The sequence below is a fragment of the Plecotus auritus genome (assembly GCF_963455305.1).
Source record: "Plecotus auritus genome assembly, chromosome: 6".
In the NCBI taxonomy this organism is placed as follows: Eukaryota; Metazoa; Chordata; class Mammalia; order Chiroptera; family Vespertilionidae; genus Plecotus; species Plecotus auritus.
Window position 1 is genome coordinate 90831686 of NC_137773.1, and position 25867 is coordinate 90857552.

Sequence of the window (25867 nt, forward strand, 5' to 3'; positions counted from 1 at the left end):
TGATAGAGACATGCTGAATACAAAGGGCTGCAATAAATGAAGAATAGTTAACATAAAATAATAGAATATCTTAGAAGTTAATATTTTTTCTTGAACATTAACTTACCAGACACTGAATAACTGCAGAAATTAATAAGCATAACTCAAGTACACCTATTTTTCTTGTTCTCCGAACGCAAAATATTTCCTGTTTTGCACACCAAACACGTCAGTCCAAGACTAACGACGTGGCAATCTGCTGCTAAAATATTCCCTGCTAGTGTTAATAGAGAGATATGATGCACCTGCATGTAAGGTGTGTAAGGGAAATGAATGCAACATGATTATAGTAGTCAGTCATTAGCAAACGTTGCAGTTCGTTATTAATAATTATATAAAACAGGATATTGTAAAAATTAAGTTATGAAATTTTTATTAGAACGGTTCTTACTGTTATTTTGACTGGGCGGCAAAAATATTCATTGTGGGCTGTATGCGGCCGGGGGCCCCGAGTTTGAGGTCCTTGCTCTAGAAACATGCCATACAGTGATCTAAAAATAAAAACTGTGCCCTGTAGGTGTGGTTCAGTGGTGGAGTGTTGACCCATGAACCAGGAGATCATGGTTAGATTCCCAGTCAAGGACAAGCCTGAGTTTTGGGCAGGCTTGATTCCCAGTAGGGGGCATGCAGGAGGCAGCCAATCCATGATTCTCTCTCACCATTGATGTTTCTGTCTCTCCCTCTCTTTCCTCTCCGAAATCAATAAAAATATATTTTAAAAAATTAAAATGTGCCTGAAAAGTTAAATACATTCATTTCACATTTGGAGTTTCTCTTACATAAAAGGGAAAAGAAAAACCTGTTTTGCTTTCAGAAATTTCCTTGCTTTTTTCATCTTCTCTCTCTTTCTCTTTAATGCTCATCCGAGGATATTTTTCCACTGATTTTTAGAGAGAGTAGAAGAGAGAGGGAAAGACAGAGATAAATATCTATGTAGGAGAAACACATCAATTGGCTGCCTCCTGCACATGGCCAGACCAGGGCCTGGGCCAGGGAGGAGTCTGCAACCAAGTATGTGCCCTTGTTCAGAATCAAAATCAAACCCGGGACACATCGATTCACAGGCTGATGCTCTATCCACTCAGGTAAACCAGCTAGTGCTGTCTCTCTCTCTCTCTCTCTCTCTCTCTCTCTCCATATATATACACTGAGTGGCCAGATTATTATGATCTCTGAACACATAATAATCTGGCCACTCAGTGTATATATATATATATTTTAGAGGCCCAGTGCATGAATTCGTGCATGGGTGGGGTCCAGCCAGCCTGGCCAGGGGAAGGGGACATGGGCGGTTGGCTGGCCTACCTGCTGGTCAAACTCCTAGTCGAGGGGACAAATTGCATATTAGCCTTTATTGTATAGGATATACACTGAGTGGCCAGATTATTATGCATTCAGAGATCATAATAATCTGGCCACTCAGTATATATATATACTTGAGAGAGGAAAGGAGAGTGAGATAGAAACATCCGTGATGAGAGAATGATTGATCGGCTGCCTCCTGCATCCCCCTACTGGGGATCAAGCCTGCAACTCGGGCATGTGCCCTGACTGGAATGGAACAGTGACCTCCTGCTTCCTGGTTGACGCTCACCCACTGAGAAACTCTGCTGTGAAGTATCAATATTTCTCTCTCTTTTTTTCTACCTGGTACATTCAATCAATGGACATTTTCATTCTCAGGGAAATTAGAGTGAAAGGGCTTTCCTGAGTGATGCATAAAGGCTCTGAAGGAAAGAAACACATACATTAGATTCAGCTCAGATGAGCTGCCAGCTTCCCACAAGACAGAAGAAAAACCACTTTCAGAAGGTTCCACATTCTACACTCTCCCACTTGAGACAGACCCCTGGAGTGTTACAGTCCCTGGGGAAGCAGAGGAGGGACACCTGAGCAGCCAGCCCAGGAATGAAGTCTGGGAGCTCCAATACCCTTCCCTCCCTGGGGAATAATGGGAATGTGCTGGGCAGTTAGACAGACATGAGCAGAGCAAGGAGAATGGGCCAGGGGCAGAAGGTCATGCCTAGCAGCAGACAACTGTAGGCTGGGACCTCATCCCCAGGGTGACCTTTCATCCCGTAGCATATTGTTGGTCATGCAGTTTAGAGCCCAGACCTTTTCCCCCTAGAAATAACCCCTAGGCCACACTTCTATTTTACTTGCAGGCCCAGAAAAGCAGCAAAACCAGAAAAAGCCATGCCAGGGCTGACCGCAGGACCAGCTACATTGAATAATGACCTGGGCCTTGGCCATTACCAATGTATCAGTGGAGACCCAGCCGTGAAGGGACACATCTGGAAAGCTGCTGAATATTCTGAGATTTTCCCCGGGACCTCCCTTAAAATCTCCACCCTTAAACCCATAGGACAGAGAACCCAGCTTGCTCTCCTTCCTGGGAGCATGTCCCACCCTCTCCTCACCCACGCATCCCCCCAGGCCTCTAACAGCTACCTTTCTCACTTCTAAGAGCTAAGGGCCCTTCCATTACCTCTATAACTTGTTCCTTCTATGAATTTCCATTCCTTTAAGAATTTCTACCTCTGTTATATTCCAAATAAATGTTCTCTTATACTTTGAGTCTTGGCTCTGAATTCCTTCCCAGCCAGAAATCAAGCACCTATGCGGCTGAACCCAGATCCAGTCCGACCCCACGGGTCTAACATGAGGTGCTGTTCCCACCATGCCACCGCCAACAGACGTGCTCCCTCTCTCAGGCTGCAGCTCACAGTGAGGGGGTGCTCAGCTGGATTCAGTGTAAGGTTCTGAACCAAATGAACTCCCAATCTCACAATCCCTAACCCAGGACACACACTCCTGACTTTCCCAGATTTTCTCAATGTGCACCCACACCCTGGATGCAAAACTTCAACCGATGCCTAGAAACAGGCCCAGGGGACCACAACTAAAACCTCAGAAGGGGCATCACCCCCTCCCACAGGTGTACTTGCTTCCCCAGCTCTCCAGGGCTGTAGCTTCTCTCACTGTAAAGGCTCCTTCCATGGTGGGTGTGAGCAGGTAGGACGCCTGCAGGGAGAGGCTCCCCAGGAAGGTCATGGGCCTTCAAGTACTTCCCTTGGCAGGCTCAAGGGCGTGGGGGCTTCCTTAGCTTAAAGTACCTGGCCTCAGACCTCTGCTCCACCCTGATGTTGGGCTGGACCACCATTGATGTTTCAAGCGACACAAAGCCAGTGTTGGAACAATCAGTAAACTGGCTTAAACCCAGTGTTCATGTGTAAAGAAGGTATTAAAATGGTAAGGCAATTTTCTAGCTCAACAAGAAAATCCACAAGTATCTACTATTGCATTAAAAAAAGATGCTAATTAATTATTGTTCCCATGGCAAGAATTTGTTTTATAAACTATTAATCATACTTCAACACCTCCAGTCTAAGCTCTAAAAATCCTTTTGACTTACTCAAAATAGACCTTAAAATATTTCTACCCACACTTGGAGGAAACTGGCCATACAATAACTTAGTACATGCAATCTATATATATAAAACCCTAATATGCAAATAGACCAAACGGCGGAACAACCAAACAACCAGTTGCTATGATGAGCGGCTGACCACCAAGGGGCATGTGTGGAACATCGTGGCATTAGGAGCAGCCGCCAATCACACCCGCTGCTGGTGCTGACCCCAATGGCTCCGTGCCATCAGCGGCTCGAGCGGGGCTGCACCATCAGAGCGTGGGAGCGGCGGAGGCAGGAGCAGGGCTGCCAGCAGACAGGGGACCGGGGGGCTGTGGAGGAAGGGGCTTGGCAGGGGTGCAGTGTATGGGCTGAGACTTGCCCCTGTGCCCACCGGAGCCTCATGGCCCACAGTTCCTTTCAAGGTGCACAAATTCATGCACTGGACCCCTAGTGTAACAATAAAGTATTTTATTACTCTGAGAAGCACTGTGTCAGGAATACTTAAAATATTTTACACTTTGTTTTAAGTTGCAATGATTGCACACATTTTTATTCATTTAAAACCTGAGACTAAAATAACGTGAAAACATGTTTAAAGGTCACAAACTAGGGGAGAGGCAGGGCTGACGTACAACATACAGAAAGTTACTCCAGAGCAACCACCCAAAGGATTTCTCAGGGGATTTCCTTGCCCCAGGAAAGATCCTGGAAAGAGAGACACAAAGCTTTCAGGCAAATTACTTCCTGGTGGTTACTAGCTCCCTGGAAATACACACATACAAAATACACTTTTTAAAGACATCCATTCATTGAATATATATATATTCAATATACATATAAAATAGAGAAATATGCAAATTAGGTCAGGATGCTGTAACAGTCATGACCAGCTCAGAAGGAGGGGCCTGGCTCGGCCCCGAGCCTGAGAGAACAACACGCAAGTGCAGCCTGGAGCCTGAGAGAAGAACACACAGGGGCACCTGCTGCGAGCCTCTGCGGTGCGGCTGGGGGCAGGCCCCCAGCGGACACACACACAGAAACACAAGGGGAGCCTGCTCCGAGCCTCCGCGGCACAGTCTGACATGCCCTCATCCTTCTCCCTATCTCATGTCCTGGAATTATTGTTCCTTATTTTGACAGTCAGTTGAGTGAACCAAGTAGCACCATCACATCCCAGTTAAAAGATCATCAATTACAGAGAAACTACACTTTCACTTCATCTCAGCCACTATTTCCAAGGCTGAACTCTGAGCCTTATCACCACCTGCAATTGCTAACATCAGAAATCATAGCATGGCCCTGGCCAGCGTTGCTCAGTGGTTAGAGCATCCACCTGCCCACTGAAGGATCTCAGGTTCAAGAGCACAAACCTGGGTTGCAGGTTCGATCCTCAGCTCTGTTCAGGGCAGATGCAGGAGACAACCAATTTATGTGTCTCTCTCACATCGATGTCTCTCTCTCTCTCTCTCTCTCTCAAAATCAATGGAGGATTAACAAACAAAAAAATAAATCATAGCATGTTGTCCCTCATGTCCTATTATATGATTTCTTCTTTTTTTTTTTTTTTCTGGCCTATCAATGATCTTCTCCTCCTCCTCCCCATTCATATCATTCTTTGCACAGGCTGGGCTGTGGGTTCACCTGCATCAGTGGAGAAACAGAGCCCCCACTAGGTATTTCAAACAGATAGAATTTAATATTGGGAATTGGTTACCAAAGGGTTGGAAAGAAAAGGCTAGAAGAGGGAAAAAAAAGTGAACCCCTGACTGGTTTGGCTCAGTGTTTAGAGTGTTGGCCTGCGGACTCAAGGGTCCCGGGTTTGATTCCGGTCAAGGGCATGTACCTTGGTTGCGGGCACATCCCCGGTGGGGGGTGTGCAGGAGGCAGCTGACTGATGTTTCTCTCTCATCGGTGTTTCTAACTCTCTATCCCTTTCCCTTCCTCTCTGTAAAAAATCAATAAAATATATTTTTTTTAAAAAAGTGAAGCCATTCTCACTCTCATGGTTGAAGGAGCCAGACCATGCCCTGCTGAGGCTGCTGAGAACTTGCTGCTGCCATTGGAACGGTGCTGCCAAGGAAGACAGCAGCCTGCGGGCTGCACTGCCACTGCCCCTGTCCCTGCCCCTGCCCCCACCCCTGCTGAGCCCAGTAAGGAGCAGAGAGTGGAGCTTCTCCACTGCGTCCTTGCTCCACAGTGAGAAGTTAGCTTCCAGGGGCATCTAGGAACTATAGGAAAGCACAGAAAGGCATAGATGGAGCTCGGAGCCAACAGACAAAACCTACCCTTTGTCTATTCGGCATTTATTCTCACCTTTTACCCTACATTAAACTTCCAGGAACAATAGCAGGGTCACACAAATACCCCTTAAATAACTGAAGATGCTGTCACTTTCCCAAAAGAGTGGCACAAGGCCTCATCAGTCATTTCCATCTCTGGGTGATCTGCTCCCATTTGAATTTTCTTAGAATAAAGGTAATCATCAATAGTATTTCTTATCTATAATAATAAAAGTGTAATATGCTAATTAGACTGGACAGCCGAACGATCTTCCAGATATCATTCCAGATGTCCTTCTGGATGAAGCTGCAGCAGTGGGGGGCAAGGCAGAGGCAGTCAGGGGCAATCAGGCATGCAGGCAGAGGCAGTTAGGGGTGATCAGGCAGGCAGGGGAGTGGTTAGGGATCATCAGGCAAGCAGGCAGAGGGGGTTAGGGGAGATGAGGCAGGCAGGCAGAGTGGTTAGGGGCGATCAGGCAGGCAGGCAAGTAATTAGGGGTGATCAGGCAGGCAGGCAGGCAGGCAAGCAGTTAGGAGCCAGTGATCCCAGATTGCGAGAGGGTGCAGGCCAAGCTGAGGGACCACCCCCAACCCTGCACGAATTTCATGCATCAGGCCTCTAGTGGGAAAATAATAAGTAATTCAAATTTTGAGTCTGTTCTATTAAAAAAGAGAAAACGGGTGCACAATGAATCACTTGTGTAAAGTCACATCACCAAAAGCAAAACTTAACACATTGCAGGCGGTCATGAGAACCCTCCCCACCCCCCCCCAGTGCAAGAATGTCATGCACCAGTCCTCTAGTAGTCAATAATATTCTATTAACTATGTGTAGTATCTGATGGGTATTAGACTTTGTAAGTTATGTACATGTCTAGTCATTTTGGTGACACCAGAAACTAATATATTGTGTCAACTTATTGAAAAAAAAAACCACAACTTTAAATCCTAGCCAGTTTGCTCAGTGAATAGAGCATCGGCCTCTGAACTAAAGGGTCCCAGGTTTGATTCCAGTCAAGGGCACGCACCTTGGATGCAACTGCCCCTCGCTGGTATGAGCCCTGGTCGGAGTACATGCAGGAGCCATCAGTGATGTGTTTCTCTCACATCGCTATTTTTCTCTGTCTTTCCCTTTCTCTTCCACTGTCTCCAAAAATCAATGAAAAAGAAAATTAAAGAAAATGGTGCATACACACACAAAGAGGAATATTATTGTATTATTCAGCCATTAGAAAAAGAAATTCTGCCACTTGTAACAACACATTCATGGACCTTGATGGCAGGATGCTTTGTGAAATAAGCCAGAAAAAGAGAAATACCGTGTGTTCTCACTTATCTGTGGAACCTTTAAAAAAACAACTCCATAGATAAAGGGCACAGACGTGATGGTTGCTAGAGGTTGCAGGAGTGGTGTACGGGGGTGAGGTGGGGGTCAAATGAATGAAGAGTATGAAAAGGTACAAACTTCCAGTTATAAAATAAGTCATGGAAATGGAGCTTACAGCACGGTGACTGCAGTTAGTAATACTATATTTCAGATGTGAAAGTTGCTAAGAGTAAATCTTAAAAGTTCTCTTTTCAAGAAAAAAATATTCTGTAAGTCTGTGATGACAGATGCTAACTAGACTTATTGTGATGGTCACTTCACAATACATACACATATCAAATCATTATGGTGTACATCTTAAACTAATATAATATATGTCAATTGTAACTTAATGAAAAATAAAATCCCTTCTATAAAACAAAAAGATTACAGTGGATTTGAAAAACTGCAGTCACCTAGTGATGTCATACCCATCACAATGTCATAGGGAAATGCATTACTCAGATGTTTATGATGATGCTGGTGTAAACAAGCTTCCTGTGCGGCCAGTCCTGTGAAAGCCCAGCACATACAGTTACGTTCACTACATAGAATACCTGATGATGGTGAACTGGTTCATGTATTTGCTGTACTATCCTCTTTATCTTTGTGAGCTTTCTACTTAGTGAAAGGAAACTTTGCTGTGAAGCAGTATGCTGTTTCATGCGGGCAGCAGCCTCAGAGGTCTTGTGTTGGCTGTGCCTTATGATTGCATCATTGCCTCCTCGGCTTGATGAATCTGTGTTTTGTAAATTTCCTGGCGTAAGTGTACAGTGTGATAAAGTCTACAGTTGTGCCCTAACTGGTTTGGCTCAGTGGATAGAGTGTCGGCCTGTGCACTCAAGGGTCCCAGGTTCGATTCTGGTCAAGGGCATGTACCTTGCTTGCAGGCACATCCCTGCTAGGGGGTGTGCAGGAGGCAGCTGATTGATGTTTCTCTCTCATCGATGTTTCTAACTCTCCCTCTCCTTTCCTCTCTGTAAAAAAATCAGTAAAATATATATATATATAAAAGTCTACAGTCGTGCACAGTAGCGTCCTAGGCCTTCATATTCACTCACCAATCTCTGAATCCTGCAGAGCAGCCTCCAGTCCTGTAGCCCATTCAGGGTCAGTGCCCCATACGGATGTACTGTTATATTATAAATCAGAAGACACCTTAATCAGTAAGCCAAACTAATTTGGAGTCTTTTATTATTACACTAGTACTAGCAGGCTCAGAGTAGAGTGTCTCAGTCAAATTCTGGGCCCCAATTAGAGGAAATCATTCCTATTTATATTTTTTTCAGTTCTTTGTCTTCCAAATTTGGAATGAGACTTCCAGACCATCTGAGAAAGAGGTCCTGTGTGCTGGGAAGGGGCCATGAGACCACATCTCAAGGCCTGGTGCCAGCACTGACAACTCTGTCTGGGACATAGTTTATGGCCTCTCTGGAATGAGAGTAGTCTTATTTTCCCCTATTATTTAAGCAAGTAAACATTTACAGAAGCCAGAATAGCAGGGTTAAAATTTCAAACAGCAGTTTTTACCCAAGATGGAGGTTACTATGCTTCAGTATGATTTCTTATCTTGCACACCACATTTTTACTGTACCTTTTCATAAAAGCTTACTACCACTGCATTACAATTGCCTACAGCCGTGGTCGGCAAACTGCGGCTTGCGAGCCACATGTGGCTCTTTGGCCCCTGGAGTGTGGCTCTTCCACAAAATACCATGGCCTGGGTGAGTCTATTTTGAAGAAGTGGCATTAGAAGAAGTTTAAGTTTAAAAAATTTGGCTCTCAAAAGAAATTTCAATCGTTGTACTGTTGATACTTGGCTCTGTTGACTAATGAGTTTGCCGACCACTGGCCTACAGTATTCAATACAGTAGCACGTTGTACAGGTTTGCTGCCTAGGACCCACAGGCTACACCATATGGCCTAGGTGTGTAGTAGGAAAAACCATGCAGGTGTGTGTAAGAGAACTGAAAACAACAAAACTGCCTCAAGATGTACTCCCCAGGTTCAGGGGTGCATGCCTGTATGTAACTGCAGTTTCACCTCTCCCAGGAGTAAAATTCTAACCCAGTCACTCTGCAACTTGCTGTTCAACACTAATCTGTCTAAAAGCCTCCTGTTGTTCCTTCCCCTAAGGAAGGGTGACCTGCCTGAAGCAATCCCCTCTTTTCTTTTACTAATAACCTCTCAAAGCCACTTCCTTTCTGCCTATTGTAAACTTTCAACAGCTCCTCTGAGATTCTACTTACTAGATGGGATGCAGCTCCTTTCCTGAATGGGAATCAAGCCAATTAGACCTTCCAACTTACTCAGCTGAATTTTGTTTTTAACCGTTTGAAAAGCACCACAAAACAAATATCTGATAAAGATGCTGTGACTCAGAGAAGGGAACATGGCGTTTGGGATTCGGGGGAGAGACTAGAATTGCAGGCATTTGCTGCAGAGCTAGGCCTGGGGGACAGAGGGTGCACTTGAGAGCCTGCTCCACAAACATCAAAACTCAGGAGAAAACGGGATCCTTCTGGGGAGAAAGGAGGGACAGGGGCCCCACAGACCACAGCTCCTCCCATGCACGAACCGCGGAGACCGAGTCACCATTGTCCCCAATGACCCTCCACGCGGTCACCGCACCAACTGCGGAGCCGCGGGGATGTGGGTGCAGAGCTGCCCAGACACGCTCCGCAGCCGAAGGCCCTGCCGCGGGGACAAACTGGACGCCCGGGTCCCGGCTGGGCCCCACACTGCGAGCCCGAGGGGCCTGCAGTTTCAGCGGAGCCCCCGGGCGCTTGGGGTCCACAGGCCCCGGACCTGACCGTGGAGAGACGGCCCCGCCACAGCGGCTCCACTCGGCCCTCCTCACTGTCTCCGCGCCCGGCCGCACACTCACCATTTCTAGTTTCCTGGGCCTCCCTGAGTCCCGCCTGCAGCTCCGACCACCCGTACGGACCGCAGATGGACAGATGAGGACAGAACAAGGTGGGAGGCAATCCCAGTGAAGCTGAAGTGAGAGGAACAACAGGGTGGAAGCAGAGCGTAGCCCCACCTACCAGCCTCCACCGCTACTCAGAGGACCCACACTTTGCACAACATCGCCACCTAGTGCCCAGCTCAGATGACAGACACTTCGCACCACATGCCCCCTAACACCTGAGTTACACAGGCCTGCGCCCAAAGTAGCCACAACTCCTGTCCAGGGACATTTGCACTGAGAGGCAGGGCTGAGAGTCCCCAGGGAACAGTGGTCCTTCCTTGCAAACACACACACTTAAAAGGCACCTAATGAATCTGGCTCCATTTTCATCTTTGTTGACAACTGGAGTCTGACGTGTGCATTTGCAAAAAGGTGCCCAGGCTCAGGGACCAGGGATGCCTTAGGGTGGTATCCTTCCAGAACTACAGCCAGATTCCCAGAAAGAGCATTGAAACCAGAAACAAGCCATCATGTCCAGCGGGAAAAGTGACTTCTGCGTATTTAGAATGGTTACCGTTAGAAAATGTTTTTCACATGAAAAATGTGTTCCCACTGGTGATTCAGTCACGGTCCTCTGAGGTCATGAGCCACCCCTTACTTGTGGTTATCTTGTGGGCAGTTCCACAGACCTACGCAGAGCAGGGAGATGTGCCAGGTACAGAGGTCACCAGGGTGGGAGGCCAGGTGTCTAGCAATGGGCAGTCAATTGTAGGGTGGGCCCTTGTCCCCAGAGTGACTTTTCCTCCTCTAGCAGATCACTGGTCCTGTGGTTTGGACCCCCTGACCTTCCCTCCCTAGAGATAACATCTATGCCTCATTGTATTTCAGCTCCACCCACATAAGCAACAAAATGCCAGGGCTGACATCAGGACCAGCTGCACTGACTACTGACCCCTGCCCTGGTGCCAGCCAATCCATCAGTGGAGGCCACATCCCTGAATGTTCACACCTGGAAAGCTACAGAATATTCCATTCACATCTTCCCTTGGGACCTCCCCTAAAATCTCCACCCTAAAGCCTTTAGGAAGGAGGACCCAGTGTGCTCTCCCTCCCTGGAGCACACCTGTACCTTTCCCTTTCCCTTCCATCTCCTCCTCCCACAGGCAGGTTACCATTAGCTTACGCTCCCAAGCTCCAAGAGCCCTTCCATTACCTCCTTAATTCCTTTCCTAAGCCCATTTCTTCTAAGAATTACTTCTCCTACCTCTGTAATTTACCCAGTAAATGTTCTCTTACCCAGCCAGAACCCAAGTACCCAGGTTGCTGAACTCAGTTGGGTCTGACCCCACCTGTCAGACACTAGGTGCCATTGCTGCTGCCAGCACAGTTACACTGTTTAATCCAGCAATAATAAAATTTAACTGAAAACTGGATCCCATCAATGTAAGAATCATTCAAACCTATAGAGAATTTTTATGAGTTCATGTCAGGAAGCAAAATGTCAATGAATCGAGATAATGTCCAGAGTAAGGCAGTTTGGTACCTTATTTTATACATTACAATCAAAAGAGAAGATCCAAGTGGGTTACATTGAAATCCATTGGTGATAGATTAGGCAGCTGGGAGAAAGCAAAGCAGGGAAACCCCTGGGATAGGATGAAAAGTAAAATGATAGACATACATATATATTTTACATAGCTGGATACAGGACAGTTAATAGTTACTGATTAGCATGATAACAATAACAATGAGGGAGTTATGGTCTCAGCCCTGCTGCACTGGTTGTGCACTGAGGGGTCTGAAATAGGGGGATTCACCCTGACATTGCCAAGGAATGCTATCTTAGATGCAAAAGACAATGGACAGTGTAGGTAAGGGAAAGATTGAGTTTTGTCAGGGGAGATTCTAGCCTGGGACATGACTATCTGCCATAAACTGCTTCTAGTTAAAATGTTTTCATTTCAGACCATCCCTTGTGGTTATTTTCGCTCTTTGCATTTGCAAGGCCATCACACACAGGCCTTCCCTGAACTTGGCAGGTTAGCATGTGGACTCTTTTCATCCCCACATCTAAATAATAATCCCCCTGATTGGTGAGTCTGTGATAGTAGCATAACTTTCTTTCTTTTTCTTTTTCTTTTTTTTTTATTTCTACCTTGTTTGCTTTTTTATTTATTTTATTTTTTTAAAATAAATCTTTATTCAGATTATTACAATTGTTTCTCCTTTTTCCTCCCATAGCTCCCCTCCACCCGGTTCCCACCCCACCTTCTGCCCTTACCTCCCCCCCACTGTCCTCATCCATGGGTGTATGATTTTTGTCCAGTCTCTTCCTGAACCCCCCCCCATACCCCTTTCCCCCTGAGAATTATCAGTCCACTCCCTTTCTATGCCCCTGATTCTATTATATTCACCAGATTATTCTGTTCCTCAGGTTTTTAATTCACTTGATTTTTAGGTTCACTTGTTGATAGATATGTATTTGTTGTTCATAATTTTTATCTTTACTTTTTTCTTCTTCCTCTTCTTTAAGAATACCTTTCAGCATTTCATATAATACTGGTTTGGTGGTGATGAACTCCTTTAGCTTTTTCTTATCTGTGAAGCTCTTTATCTGCCCTTCAATTCTGAATGATAGCTTTGCTGGGTAGAGGAATCTTGGTTGTAGGTTCTTGCTATTCATCACTTTGAATATTTCTTGCCACTCCCGTCAGGCCTGCATACTTTCTGTTGAGAAATCAGCTGACAATCGTATGGGTGCTCCCTTGTAGGTAATTAACTGTTTTTCTCTTGCTGCTTTTAATATTCTCTCTTTGTCTTTTGCTCTTGGCATTTTAATTATGATGTGTCTTGGTGTGTTCCTCTTTGGATTCCTTTTGTTTGGGGTTCTGTGCGCTTCCTGGACTTGTAAGTCTATTTCTTTCACCAGGTCGGGGAAGTTTTCTGTCATTATTTCTTCAAATAGGTTTTCAGTAACTTGCTCTCTCTATTCTTCTGGCACTCCCATAATTCTGATGTTGGTACGCTTGAAGTTGTCCCAGAGTCTTCTTACACTATCTTCAACTTTTTGGATTTTTTTTCTTTTTGCTTTTCCGGTTGAGTGTTTTTTGCTTCTTTGTATTTCAATTCTTTGACTTGATTCTTGTGTTCCTCTAGTCTGTTGTTGGGTCTCTGTATAATATTTTTTATTTCAGTCAGTGTATGTTTAATTTCTAGTTGGTCCTTTTTCATATCTTCGAGGGTCTCGTTATATTTATCAGCCTTTTCTAGGATATTCTTGAAGAGCCTTATAACCGTGGTTTTGAATTCTATATCCAGTCGTTTGTTTTCCTCCATTTCTTTCGTTTGTGATCTGTTTCTTTGACACCGCATTTTCACTGCTTCCCTGAGTTGGTAGGGTAGATTTGTGTGCTAGGTTTCCTATATGGCCCAGTGGGTCGACCTCCCCAGTTAACCTGAGGTGGACACTCTTGGTGCACCCCTTTGTGGACTGTGTGTACAGCCTTGTTGTAGTTAAGTCTTTATTGTTGTTGGTATCACTGGGAGGAATTGACCTCCAGGCCAGTTGGCTGTAAGGATCAGCTGTGTCTACGCTGGGAGAAGTTCGGTGCTGGAGACAGCCTTATAGGATTAGACTTGCCAAATTGCAATAGCCTCTGTGCTCAGCTTGGATGGGGTGGAGTCTCAGGGCGGAGCAGACAGTCTTGGCTTCCAGTCAGCCTTGCCCTTGTGCGCGTGCGCGCCTGCAGACCTCTGCCTTCCCCGGCTCCCGAGTCTCCGCCCGAGAGTCCAGATTCCCCCCACAAGAGCGTGGGTCCCCAGGGGCTCGCCTGGAACTGGGGTTCAGTGCAGTCAGAACTGGGGCTCAGTGCAGTCAGGAGCTTCTGACTCCCTTCCACTAGGGAAAGCCTGTGGCAACCTGCGCAGCCTTTGTGCGCACTGGCATGCGCGCGCCTGCAGACCTCTGCCTTCCCCGGCTCCTGAGTCTCTGCTCGAGAGTCCAGATTCCCCCCGTAAGAGTGCGGGTCCCCAGAGGCTCGCCTGGAACTGGGGTTCAGTGCAGTCAGAATTGGGGTTCAGTGCAGTCAGGAGCTTTGGACTCCCTTCTGCTAGGGAAAACCTGTGGCAACCTCCGCAGACTTTGTGCACACTGGTGCGCGTGCCTCCAGAACCCTGCATGCTGGGGCTCCCCCGGGTCTCCCCCGGGTCTCTGAGTCTCTGGGTGCCTTTCTCTCTACCTGACAGTCCAGACTCCACCTGTATGAGCCTGGGTCCACGGGGTTTCGCCTGGGACTGGGGTTCAGTGCAGTCAGAACTGGGGTTCAGTGCGGCCGGGAGCTTCCTTCCCCCTTCCGCCAGAGAAAGTCAGCCAGGCTCTCAGCCGCCCTTCCTCTATGCGCGCACAAAGACCCTTTGCTGTACCTCCAATTCTCTGTGAGCTTTTCTCTTTCCTTCTAGTTGTAGAATTTTCACTCAGCCAGCTTTCCTGTGGTTCTGGATGGTGTCCGTTCTGTCTTTTAGTTGTAGTTTTGAAATTGTTGTGCGTGGCAGCAGTTTGGGTGCTTACCTCAGCATAACTTTCATTCTAACCATGATGGAATCACTCCCTGCCAGGCAGCCTCTCCATAGGGTATGCACAGCTTCCTGGTTCCGACCATTGCCTCTCTCCAGTCCCTGAGGAAGTGCTCACCTTTAGTACCATCCGAGACAAACAGCCCCACCCAAACAGCAGCAATAACCCCATCCTGCCTGGGACACAGAAGAACCTGGAGGCCATCTGACACAGGCAGCCTGAGGGCAGAGCCACAGACCCACAGGTGACCTCAATGGAGAGAGGAAAGGAGGGCACACGTTTCACCCAGGACTCAGCTTACCAGGAGGACCACCACGGGGAGGAGCAGCATCAGTCACCATACACAGCAGGAAGAGAGGTCTGTGGGCATTCACCATGAAGAACTGAGAGATGGAGAATATATTTGCATTTCATCATCTTTTTTTCAGCTTCCTTTTCACAGCTATCTAGAAAACAATATGCTCCAATCACTTATTTTAGAAATCATTTTGATTTTTCTAGCCTGGAATACCTCTGGATTTCTGTTTTGTTTTCTCTCTCATCTCAACCTCAAATAAATGACCTCCTACTAAGAATGTGTGTTCACTGGGGAAGATGCACATGTTTGGTCTCTTCTCTCACACACTTGAACTTCAGGAACCTGCTGCTGCAGAAATTACATCCCATCCCTGCCCTTCCACATGCACCTGTGGGAATTGTATAGTTCCAGCTGTGGCCCCACCTGGGCAGAAAACGCTCTGCCTCTCACAGGTAACAATAGGAATACCTGGTCCCTTTGCTGAGGCCACTGAATGCTGCTCTCCAAGGTACTTGAATTACTGGGTTGTGTTTGGTAAGAGCAGGTGGTTCCTGTAGTCTCCATCATGACAAATACAAGGGCCAGAATAGACTTAGTGTTGCTGCATCCACCTGCACCATGGAAACCATGAGGTCTCAAGAATCACCCTACAAGATGGTCTTTTCATCAAAGAGCTCCACTGAAAAGGCACAAGGAGTTCCTGTATGTAAAGAGAGATTTTCCCCGTAGCCTTGGCATATGGCCCTAATGGAAAGAGTCACACACGGTTCAAGCAGCTGTTCTGTGCGAGGGTCACTGAGAAGATGCCACAGCTGGTCAACCCATGAGCTGGGCAATGAGATTCCTTCCTCCCACCCCTGTCCTTGGGATATATGTTCTGCCCACTGATGGAGAACTAAGGGCCATTTCAAGGACGGAGGTTTGAGAGAACAATGTGTTCCTGATCCCATCTGAACCGTATACATGACCCAGTGAAGGCTTCTAGGTAAACTTTGAATTATCTGGCGGGCAGTGTGGAGGTCTACTCCTCTTCTGTCCACTCAAGGCCACCCTGTTAATGAAGTTCCTTTGCTTTTTAAAACTGACACTTGAAACTCAGGAGTGGTCTGGCTCTGTGATTGAGCGTCAACCCATAAATCAGAAGTATGGGTAATACAAAATTTTTTATTATAAATTGTTTATCTGAAGATCAAGTGTCAAAAACTAAAGCCGGGAAGGAGATGTGTGCCTGAGGAAACACTTCTAGCGTTTCCTTGAACCAAGGGGGCTAGTTTCCCTATAGAGAGCAATGTAGTTTGTTTCTTTTAAATCTTTACACCATGTAAAGTATACTGTTCTCTCTCCTCTTTGACAAGCACAGGAGATGTTTTGAAATATGCTTTTTCCTCTCTCATTCATTTAAAAATAAATCCTGCGCTAATTTTCATGTCCATGGTGCTGTGCCACCAGCACACGTGATGGAGGAAAGAACCCTGGAGAGCTGCTGCCACTGTCCCTAACCCGGCCATCCCTGCTCTGAAATGGGACCCAATGCACAGCAAGATTAGTCACCTCCAGGCAATCATGACACAGGATGCCCTGGCTAATGGTTGACCTCATCTGTACATGTTTACAACTTTTAGGCCATTGCCAATGGTCTAGCTCTCTGGCACCAAGAGCAGCAACTCCTAATTGAAGATCACCCTTTGGGATAAAGCACTCTGGAATAATACTGCTCACAATTACTCAAAAAGAAGAGAATGTCGCACATCTCTGCATATGGGACAAATGTAACCACAGGGCTTCATTCCAATCACAGCCGGATAAATTAGTGCACGTTTCTGAAACATACTGACACTTCAAGTGCACTCAGAAGCAGAGAGAAAAACAGGGGTGAGGGAAACCGAGGTTGTAGTATCAAGAAAGTGAGGTGTCCCTGTGCTTCATGGGAGGATGTAATAGGGTCTTTAATACTTCTGTGCATGGACATGGAAATGACCCCCGCTACACTGTAGGCTGAGAAGACTGCGATACTGTTCTGTAAAATATGCTATATGACACCCTGTAAATAAATTATATGTTAATTATATAATATATTCTAATTATCCAAAATATATGCTAAGATATACAACTGAACTATATACTACCGATACTACACAAATATACTACATACATACATTCTATATCACATATACATACACAGATACACACTATGTAAAATAATTTTGTGCTATATAATCTTCTTCTATATTCTACATTATAAAAGGCCAGGGTCGGTAACATCCAAAATGACCGAACGGATGACCGAACACCAGGAAATGCATGGAGCACCTCTAGGTCCCTCCTACCTTGACCCCAGGATCCCACGCTGGATGGCCAACAGGGAACCAAGGGGAACCGGGCTGGTGGCAGCGGAGCGGAACTGGGGACTGGCGAGCAGGCACAAGGCATGCCTCCTGGTCCCTCCCGCAGCCGGCAGGCTTCAATCCATCCTCAGTTTCTTCTGAAAGGAACGTGGCGCCTCCACTGTGCAGCCTCCCAGGACACGGACTCTCCATTGTGAGAGGCTCCGGAGCGGAGACTTCAACAAGGACTTCAGCGCCTGCAGCAACACTCAGCCTTTACTGCAGGGTGGTGGATGGAGAGCATCAGCTTTAAAGCACAAACACCCTCCTGGGAGGGGTGGGGGGGAAACCGCCACTTCCCTACTCCACAGCTGCTTCCTTATCTGCAATAAACTGCACACGCTCCTCCCTGCGGGATGGGCGGGGCCAGAGCCTGAGTTGAGTGGTTCTGTGATGGGGGAGGGTCGAGCCAGGGGGCTGGGCCAGTGCAGGGAAGGAGGGAAAGAGGGAAGGAGGGAAGGAGGGAGGGAGGGAGGGAGGGAGGGAAGGAAGGAGGAAGGGAGGGAGGGAGGGAAGGAGGGAGGTTGGGGCAGGAGCAAGGGGGCAGCCCTGGTTCCCTGCACCTCCTCCCACAGGCTATGCCCTTCCTGGTATTACGATAAAAGGAGTTGTGTTTTTCTAATTCTGTTCAAGTAAAGGAAACAAGTGTCTATTGACTTCTGATCTTACGCTCCCAGCCGCCAGTTATAATCCCTCTGGATCCATCATATCCAACCTCCAAAGGATCCGAGGGGCAGGTTCAACCTTTGTTCCATAGTTGAGGAAACTGACCAATAAACACATGTGTCTCATTCCTCAGTATCAACTCCCATGGAAATCTCCGGGTAATAACTCAGATTGTATATCTAAGGGTATATTTCCTTCTGTTTTCATGTTTAATTCAACCCCAGGAATCAAATAATACAATAAAGAATAAAATGAGTTCAGAGGGCTCAGCATTGTATTCCCAGGGCCCCTGGTCCCACACAAACTGCAGTGCTCAGTTATCCTGAGATGAAAGAAAAGGAAAGAGAAACGTGAAAGGTTTCCCAGCTCAGTCACAGAAACATCTCATAGCCACATACTAAGGACATGACATTAACTTAGGGGTGGAAAGGACACAAAAGGAATAGAAGATGGAGCCATTTCTGTTCAGATTCAAAGTTAACGAGGCAGAAGAAACACTGGATGCCGTGGAAGAGTAAGATGAAACGGTCCAATAGGGAGTGTCACAGACCTCGCAGGGAGAGCACCTGGGGCTCCAGACATGACGGGAGGAGGGAGGGGGCTGGGTGAGAGGAAGTGCATGGAAAGGCCTGGGAGCAGGAACAAGAGGGTGATATGCAGAAGGTGGGCCCCACCAGGTGATGACAGAAGGCAAGCCTGACGGAGGAGGCCAAGTGCCCCCACCTCTGCTGAGGGGTGCATGCATCTGTCCTGGGAGCTGCGGCTGATGGAGAGGGAGGCTATGACTCTATGTGGATGAGCTGCCAATGAGAGCCTCCCTGCAGCCACAATACTAGGTGTTTTCAACACAGTGGGAGCATAGGATCACGTACACAATGTCATGAAAGAAAAAGCATCCTATTCCCAACTTATTCACAGACTTCTATTTCTGGTATCTATATTCCCAATGTGTCCACAGGAGCATTTGGAAAAAGAAAAAAGATTTGTACGCAATATGACTGCATCTTTAGAAAACACAAGTGATCACAAGCAGAGCACTTTTAACACCTAATGAGCCAAATACACTAATGAACAAAAATAGACCCAGGGACACAGATGTATGAACAGACTGTGCAATCTCAGAGGGAAGGCGGGGGAGGGTGGGTGGGTGAGAAGAGATCAACCAATGGCCTTGTGTGTATATATGCATCACCCCTAGACACAGACAATGGGGTGGTGAGGGCCTGGGGCGGGGAGTAGGCTGGAAAAGGTTCATGGGGGAAAAGGGGACCTATGTAAACCACTCAACAATAAAGATTTAATAAAGAGTAAAAAATAAAAGAAAATAAAAAAGTAAAAGGAAATAAAAGCCAAGAATAACTGCCCTGGCAGGGAGGCTCCATTGGTTGGAGCTTCGTCCTGTACATTGAAAGGTTGTGGGTTTGAACCCGGGTCGGGGTGTGTGTGGGAGACCATTGAGCAAGTGGTGCCTGGAGGAGGTAGGCTCCTCAGACCTAAACACAGTCTAGGCCTCGCCTGTGATCCAAGGCCCATCCTCTGCTGACTGAGACCGGACCTCCCAGCTTCCTGTCAAGTCCCTGGTCTCTGAGTCATAGGGCTGCTTCCCAATGTTTCCCAGTATGCACTGCTCAGTAACCATCTATACTAATAAAAGGGTAATATGCTAATTTGACCAGCTGTCCCTCGAGACAAAGCCACAGTGGTGGGGGCTGAGACAGAGGCAGTTAGGGGCAACCAGGCCGGCAGGCAGAGGTGGTTAGGGGCGATCAGGCAGGCAGGGGATCAGTTAGGGGCATCAGGCAGGCAGGCAGAGGTGGTTAGGGGCGATCAGGCAGGCAGGCAGGTGAGCAGTTAGGAGCAAGCAGTCTCAGGTTGCAAGAGAGATGTCCAACTTCAGGTTTAGGCCCGACCCCCTACCCCGTGCATGACTGTGCACCAGGCCTCTAGTCTATATATATAAAAGGCTAAGTGACCATCCATCCGTCCATCCGACCATCTGGTGCACATGATGCACACAAGCAATCTACACTAATAAAAGAGTAAGATGCAAATTGACTGCACCTCCATGACGTCCACCAGCCAATCAGGAGCATGTATGCAATTAACCCAACAAAGATGGTGGATTAATTTGCATATGCAAGCACTGAGCAGCCGGGGACGGGGTGGGACGCTTGTGTTGTCACCATGGTGACGACGCAGGCGTTCTGCACTGCCCCAGCCACTCCAGGCCTCTGGGCAGTGTGGGAAGGCAGAAAGGAAGCTCCAGGCCAGAGCGAAAAGGTGGCTCTGGGCAGAGCGAAGGCAGTGCCAGCAGCCAGGGGAAGGAAGGCCCATTCTTGCACAAATCTTTGTGCATCAGGCCTCTAGTCTATTAATTAGACAGAACATCCTTCTGGGCATCATTACGGACGTCCTTCTGGACAAAGTTGGGGCTGGAGCGGAGCCGGGGTGCAGATGCCTAGTGGCGAGGGCTGGAGGGAAGCAGCCCGGGTTCCGGGTGCCTGCCTGCAGTGGCTGGAGCAAATCACGGATCCCGGGTGCAGGAGGGAAGCCGGTGCCAGCAGCCAGGGAAAGGAAAGCCTACTCTAGCAGGAATGTTCATGCATCAGGCCTCTAGTTTATATGTGAGATACATATAAAGCTCTCGCTGGCACCAATCACATGCCTGTGTTTTGATCTATCATTGTCAATGAGTTTAAGTACTGTAGTGTCTGGGGATGTTTCAGACAGTTATCTCTTAAAACAAATTTGAGATCAGAGGATTCGGCTTATAGTGAATGGTCAGTAAAACTTGGAGATGGCAAACTTGATAACAGTTTTCATTTAGGAATGAATATTATTGAAATCCCCCATGAAATGATTTGTAATGGATCTATTATTGAAGCTACCCTTGGAAATAGTATATCTATAGATAATATTAAAAACATATCTACCATGTTTCCCCGAAAATAAGACAGTGTCTTATATTAATTTTTGCCCCCAAAGACACGCTAGGTCTTATTTTCAAGGGATGTCTTATTTTTCCATGAAGAATACGGTACACATTTATTGTTAAATGAAAATAAAGGAAATTTATTACCTGTATATGGTATGGTAGTACGGTAGTTGTCAACACAAACCAGACAAAATGTGAATCCTATAGTATCAAGAATTTACTCATTTATTCAATGACAATCATGTCATCATCTTCTGGAACATCATCATAACAACCCAATTCCTGAATTTCCTGGTGAATTTCTTGTGACTCCATTTCTTTCAGAATCAGTGGACCAAATCTCTCATGTTTAGCAATAGAACTGTCTTTAAATGAGTACTTCTTGTCAAGGTAGCCTGCTCGCAGTGCATTTGCAATGCAACTGTCAGTGATTTTCTCCCATGATTTCTTCACCCAAGTCACAACTTCTTGCAGTTTAGGTTTCACAAAGTTTCCACGCTGATTTCTCTCCATTCTATTTTCAATGTAGTCATTAATTTCCATGCGCAAATTGTCTTTGAATGGCTTGTTTATTGCAATATCAAGAGTCTGGAGATAGGCCGTCATTCCTGCGGGAATCATTATCTGATCTATTTTTCTTTCGTGAAGAAATGTCTTCATGTCTTTAGCGCGGTGAGTGCTGGCTGCATCCCAGACTAGCAGACCTCTTTGGCTCCCTCGCATAACAAGCGGCAGCATTAAATCGACCCACTTCCTTATAACTGCTTGTGTGGCCCAGGCTTTTTCAGTTTCAAGAATAAAAACGCCCAAAACACGTTCAATCTTTTCCTTCTTGCCCTTAGAAATGATTAAAGGTGGGATTTTAGTGCCATCCAGACGAATTGCCAAAATACAGGAAACACGTGCACTTTCGTAAGCAGTGGAGGGAATGTACGCTAAGGAGGCACCCCGCTGTTCAATTGTTGTTTGAGATGATTGGCCCATAAACACTGCAGTTTCATCCATAGCAATCATATTGGAAAGATTGTATTTAGAGAAGTCAGCATCATCAATAAAGGACTTGAATGCAAGTGCTCACTTCATAACTTGAGTATCTTCCAACCTAAACAATGTTGTAGATTTTCTTAAAGACAGTTCACTTCACTGAAGGAAATTATCCAGCCAGTGTTGTGATGCTTTGAAGTCTTTGGGGGCTGTGTCAAACTGTGGTGCCATTGCAAGGGCAAATTCTTGAATCTGAGCCCTATTCACAACCAAAGCCTTTGCTCTCCTGTCAACAACCCATTCACAGATCAGGTCTTCCAGCTCGGAAAATAATGGTTGCCGACCTGATCCACACTTGCACTTTTTAGCATTTCCCTTGTCCACTTGTTCAATGAGGTTACCATACTCTGCTCGCCATTTTTGGACCAATCGGATACTCAACATCTTCTCTTTGCAGAAAGCAGTAAGATTTTGGCTCCAGGAGTCTTCCATGATTCCTTTCTTGTACTCCACGGAGTAGCTTTTTCTTTTTGCACTCATTTCTAGGGGTAAAAAAAAAAGGAATTGGGGTATCAAGGTGGGGGGAGGGGGATCACTCAAAATGACACAGGGGGGATCAGAGGGGGAATCAAAATGGCACAGGAGAATCAGAGGGGGGATTACCATTTTAATAACCCCTTTTGATCCTCCTGGGTCATTTTGATTGCCCCCTCTGATCCTCCTGTGTCATTTTAAGTGATCCTCCTCCCCCCACCCCTGTGCCACTGAACACCTTCACCAGACATCCCCCCTACCCCTTTATCAGACATTTACCCCCTGGGGCCTGCCTGGGGACTGTCACTGGGCTTGCTGGGGCCTGGATCTGGGCTGGAGCAGGGTCTGCCACTGACTGAGAACCTTCAGTCATCATGAAGGCAGCTGCGAGCATCAGGTAGTGTCACCAGAGACAGACCAGCACTCACCACCTTCGCCGCGTCCCGTCCGCTCTAATCCTCCTGTTCTTCTACACGCATCTGTGAAAGTCTCCTCCTCTCTTCCACCCCGCGCTCACCGCTCACTCTGACCTCCGCTCCGCCTCCACACAGCAGTGACGTCAGGACTCCGCATAACGTCACTGGTTGCTAGATGCCAGTCAGGGCGGCCCTAGCGACCAGTTTACGGTAAATTAATTTTCATTCTGCGACAGAGCCTGGGCCTTATTTTCGAGGGATGCCTTATATTTCACTCAGAAGGAAACCTGTAAGTAGGTCTTATTTTCGGAGGATGTCTTATTTTCGGGGAAACACGGTAAATGTGCAGTTCTTTGTCCTAAAAATGAGCATGTTCATAAATTAAATGAAGAAATTTTGAATATACTCGATGGAGATTTTCATACCTGTTTGAATGATGATTCCATCGATTCAATGGATGATGCCAAAAGGAAAATGTTCCCATCAATTTTTTTAATAGTACTATTCCTTCAGGAATGCTGTGTCATAAATTAAAATTGAAAGTAGGTGCAATCATCATACTACTGAGAAATCTTAATAATAAATAGGTCTTTGTAATGGTACTAGGTTTATTACCAAAAGATTGCAATCTAACAAATTGAAGCTGAAGTATTAACAGGATCTGCAGAAGGAGAGGTTGTTCAGATTCCAAAAATTGATTTGTCCCTATCTGACACTGGCCTCCCATTTAAATTAATTCAAAGACAGTTTCCTGTGATACCAGCATCTGCGATGACTATTAGTATATCACCAGAACAAACTCTAGGCAGAGTAGGAATATTCCTACCTGGACCCATTTTCTGACCTGGTCACTTATATGTTGCTTGCTGTTGAGTTCAAAGAGCGTGTGATGATAAAGTTGTAAATACTTCATCACAAGGGAAATTAGTCAAGCACTCTGAAAGTGTTTTTACTCTTAATGTGGTATACAGGAAGCTAGTAGGATAAGTTTAATCAATTTATCAGTCCTTGTTTTTATAAATGTTGTTTTAATATCATGTCTTTGTTGTTGTTATATCATGTTGTTATTGTTTATATATTAATCAACTTATATAGTATATGAAAATAATATACTACATTTTACTAAATTTCTTTCATCTCTGACACTAATGTTATATAGAAAGGGCGAATAACAATATTAAAATATTTTCATTCATTTTCTTGCAATGTGCACAAATCCATGCACCAGGCCACCAGTACATTATAATTCATTACACAGAGACCACTTTATTTTTTTATTTTTTTTATTTTTATTGATTTCAGAGAGGAAGGGAGAGGGAGAGAGAAATAGAAAGATCAATGATGAGAGAGAATCAGTGATCAGATGCCTCCTGCACACCCCCCACTGGGAATCGAGCCTGCAAACTGGGCATGTGCCCTTGACAATAATCGAACCTGGGACCCTTCAGTCTGCAGGCCAACGGTCTATCCACTGAGCCAAAGCAGCTAGGGCCAGAGACCACTTTAAAAAAAATTTTTAAAAATTGATTTCACCTAACCGGTTTGGCTCAGTGGATAGAGCGTTGGCGTGCAGACTGAAGGGTCCTGGGTTCAATTCCGATCAAGGGCATGTACCTTGATTGCAGGCACATCCCCAGTAGGAGGTGTGCGGGAGGCAGCTGATCGCTGTTTCTCTCTCATCGATGTTTCTAACTCTCTATCCCTCTCCCTTCCTCTCTGTAAAAAATCAATAAAATATATATATATTTTTAAAATTGATTTCAGAGGATGAGAGAGGGAGACAGAGATAGGAATTTCAATGATTCTCTGGTGAGAAGGAATCAATGATCAGCTGCCTCCTGCATGTCCTCCACTGGGAATCGAGTCTACAACCCGGGCATGTGTCCTTGACCAGAATCAAACCCAGGACCCTTCAGTTCACGGGCCGATCCTCTACCCACTGAGCCAAACTGGAGAAGATCAGAGACCACTTTTTAATATAGATGCAAAAGCCTTAACAAAATACCAACAAACTGAACTGAGCAATATATAACATGACCTATACACCATGACCAAGTGGATTTAACCCAGGAAAGAAGAGTTGGTTTTGCATCTGAAAATGAATTAATGTAACATACCATTAATAGAATAAACCTAAAAAACTACAGGATCATCTCAATCAATACAAAGCACGGCCCTTCCTCACTTTGCTTCCCCACTGAAAGCTCAGGGAGGACAACAAAGGGTCGCCTGTCCTCACTCAGCTGCCAAGTCCTCAGCTGCAGGTTCATGGGCAAGGTGTCCCCCACCTCCTGAGGTCTCCCCTGTGCACAGGCCTCCCTGGGTCAGCCCCCCTGGGCCTGTCCTCACCCAGCCTTTCACCTCTGCCACTCACTCAACGTGCCTTGATGGGGATGGGTGGTAGCCTGGGGACCTTGAACCACAGCCAGGTGACCTTGGAGACCCAGGAAAACACTGGAAGATGTTGCAAGACCCTGGGAGGAGTTTTGGCTCATTTCTCACTCTTCCTGCAAGAACAGGGCCGTGGCTCCTGCTCACTTTAGGGAAAAGGCAAAATACTTGGCATTCTCAGCCCCTTATTAGGTGTGGTGCTGCACTGCATTCTGGGAGCCAAGTGAGGTGAGGGGGGACCCCACAGGGATGCTGAGTTCCTGGCTGGGATGTTATTTCCCACAGCCCCTGGGGCTGACATTGTGCAGGGGGAGGAGTCCTGTTCCAGAAGAGTAGGCACCAGACTTGGTGGGTGGGCTCCGCACTCACTCTGGAGGCAGCTCTGAGGAGAGGGGGCTGGGTGTGGTCAGCCTCTTCGCTTCTCAAACCACAGGGTGGAATGGCCCCCAGGACTCAGGGAAGGCGCTTTAGGGACGGCCCGGCTCCTGACGGACTCCTAGAGCTAGGACAGGCAGGGCAGATCCTTTTGACACTGTTGGTGGGTTTGAGACTCCTGTGCAACGTGCTTCTTGTCAAGAGCCTTCCCTGGTACTCTCCTCTTAATGCAAACCTCATAGTCCAAACCCAGCCAAAAGCAATGACAACAAGCAAAGGATGTAGATGAAAATAACTCACA

At 46.5% G+C, this 25867-nt stretch overlaps 2 protein-coding genes across 2 annotated transcripts in view; both read right to left on the reverse strand.

Moving 5' to 3' along the window:
* The window catches only part of LOC308250002 (uncharacterized protein), a 41554-nt gene extending 33328 nt beyond the window's left edge, over positions 1-8226 (reverse strand). The window contains exon 1 of the mRNA XM_080672211.1: positions 8161-8226. The gene's annotated coding sequence lies outside the window, so the exon portion shown is untranslated. The remainder of the gene's footprint in view (positions 1-8160) is intronic.
* A 12758-nt stretch (positions 8227-20984) lies between these two features.
* The window catches only part of LOC308252261 (zinc finger protein 124-like), a 40706-nt gene continuing 35823 nt past the window's right edge, over positions 20985-25867 (reverse strand). Inside the window, exon 4 of the mRNA XM_080676617.1 lies at positions 20985-22392. Coding sequence (XP_080532743.1) covers positions 22248-22392 — 145 coding nt within the window. The 3' untranslated portion in view covers positions 20985-22247. The remainder of the gene's footprint in view (positions 22393-25867) is intronic.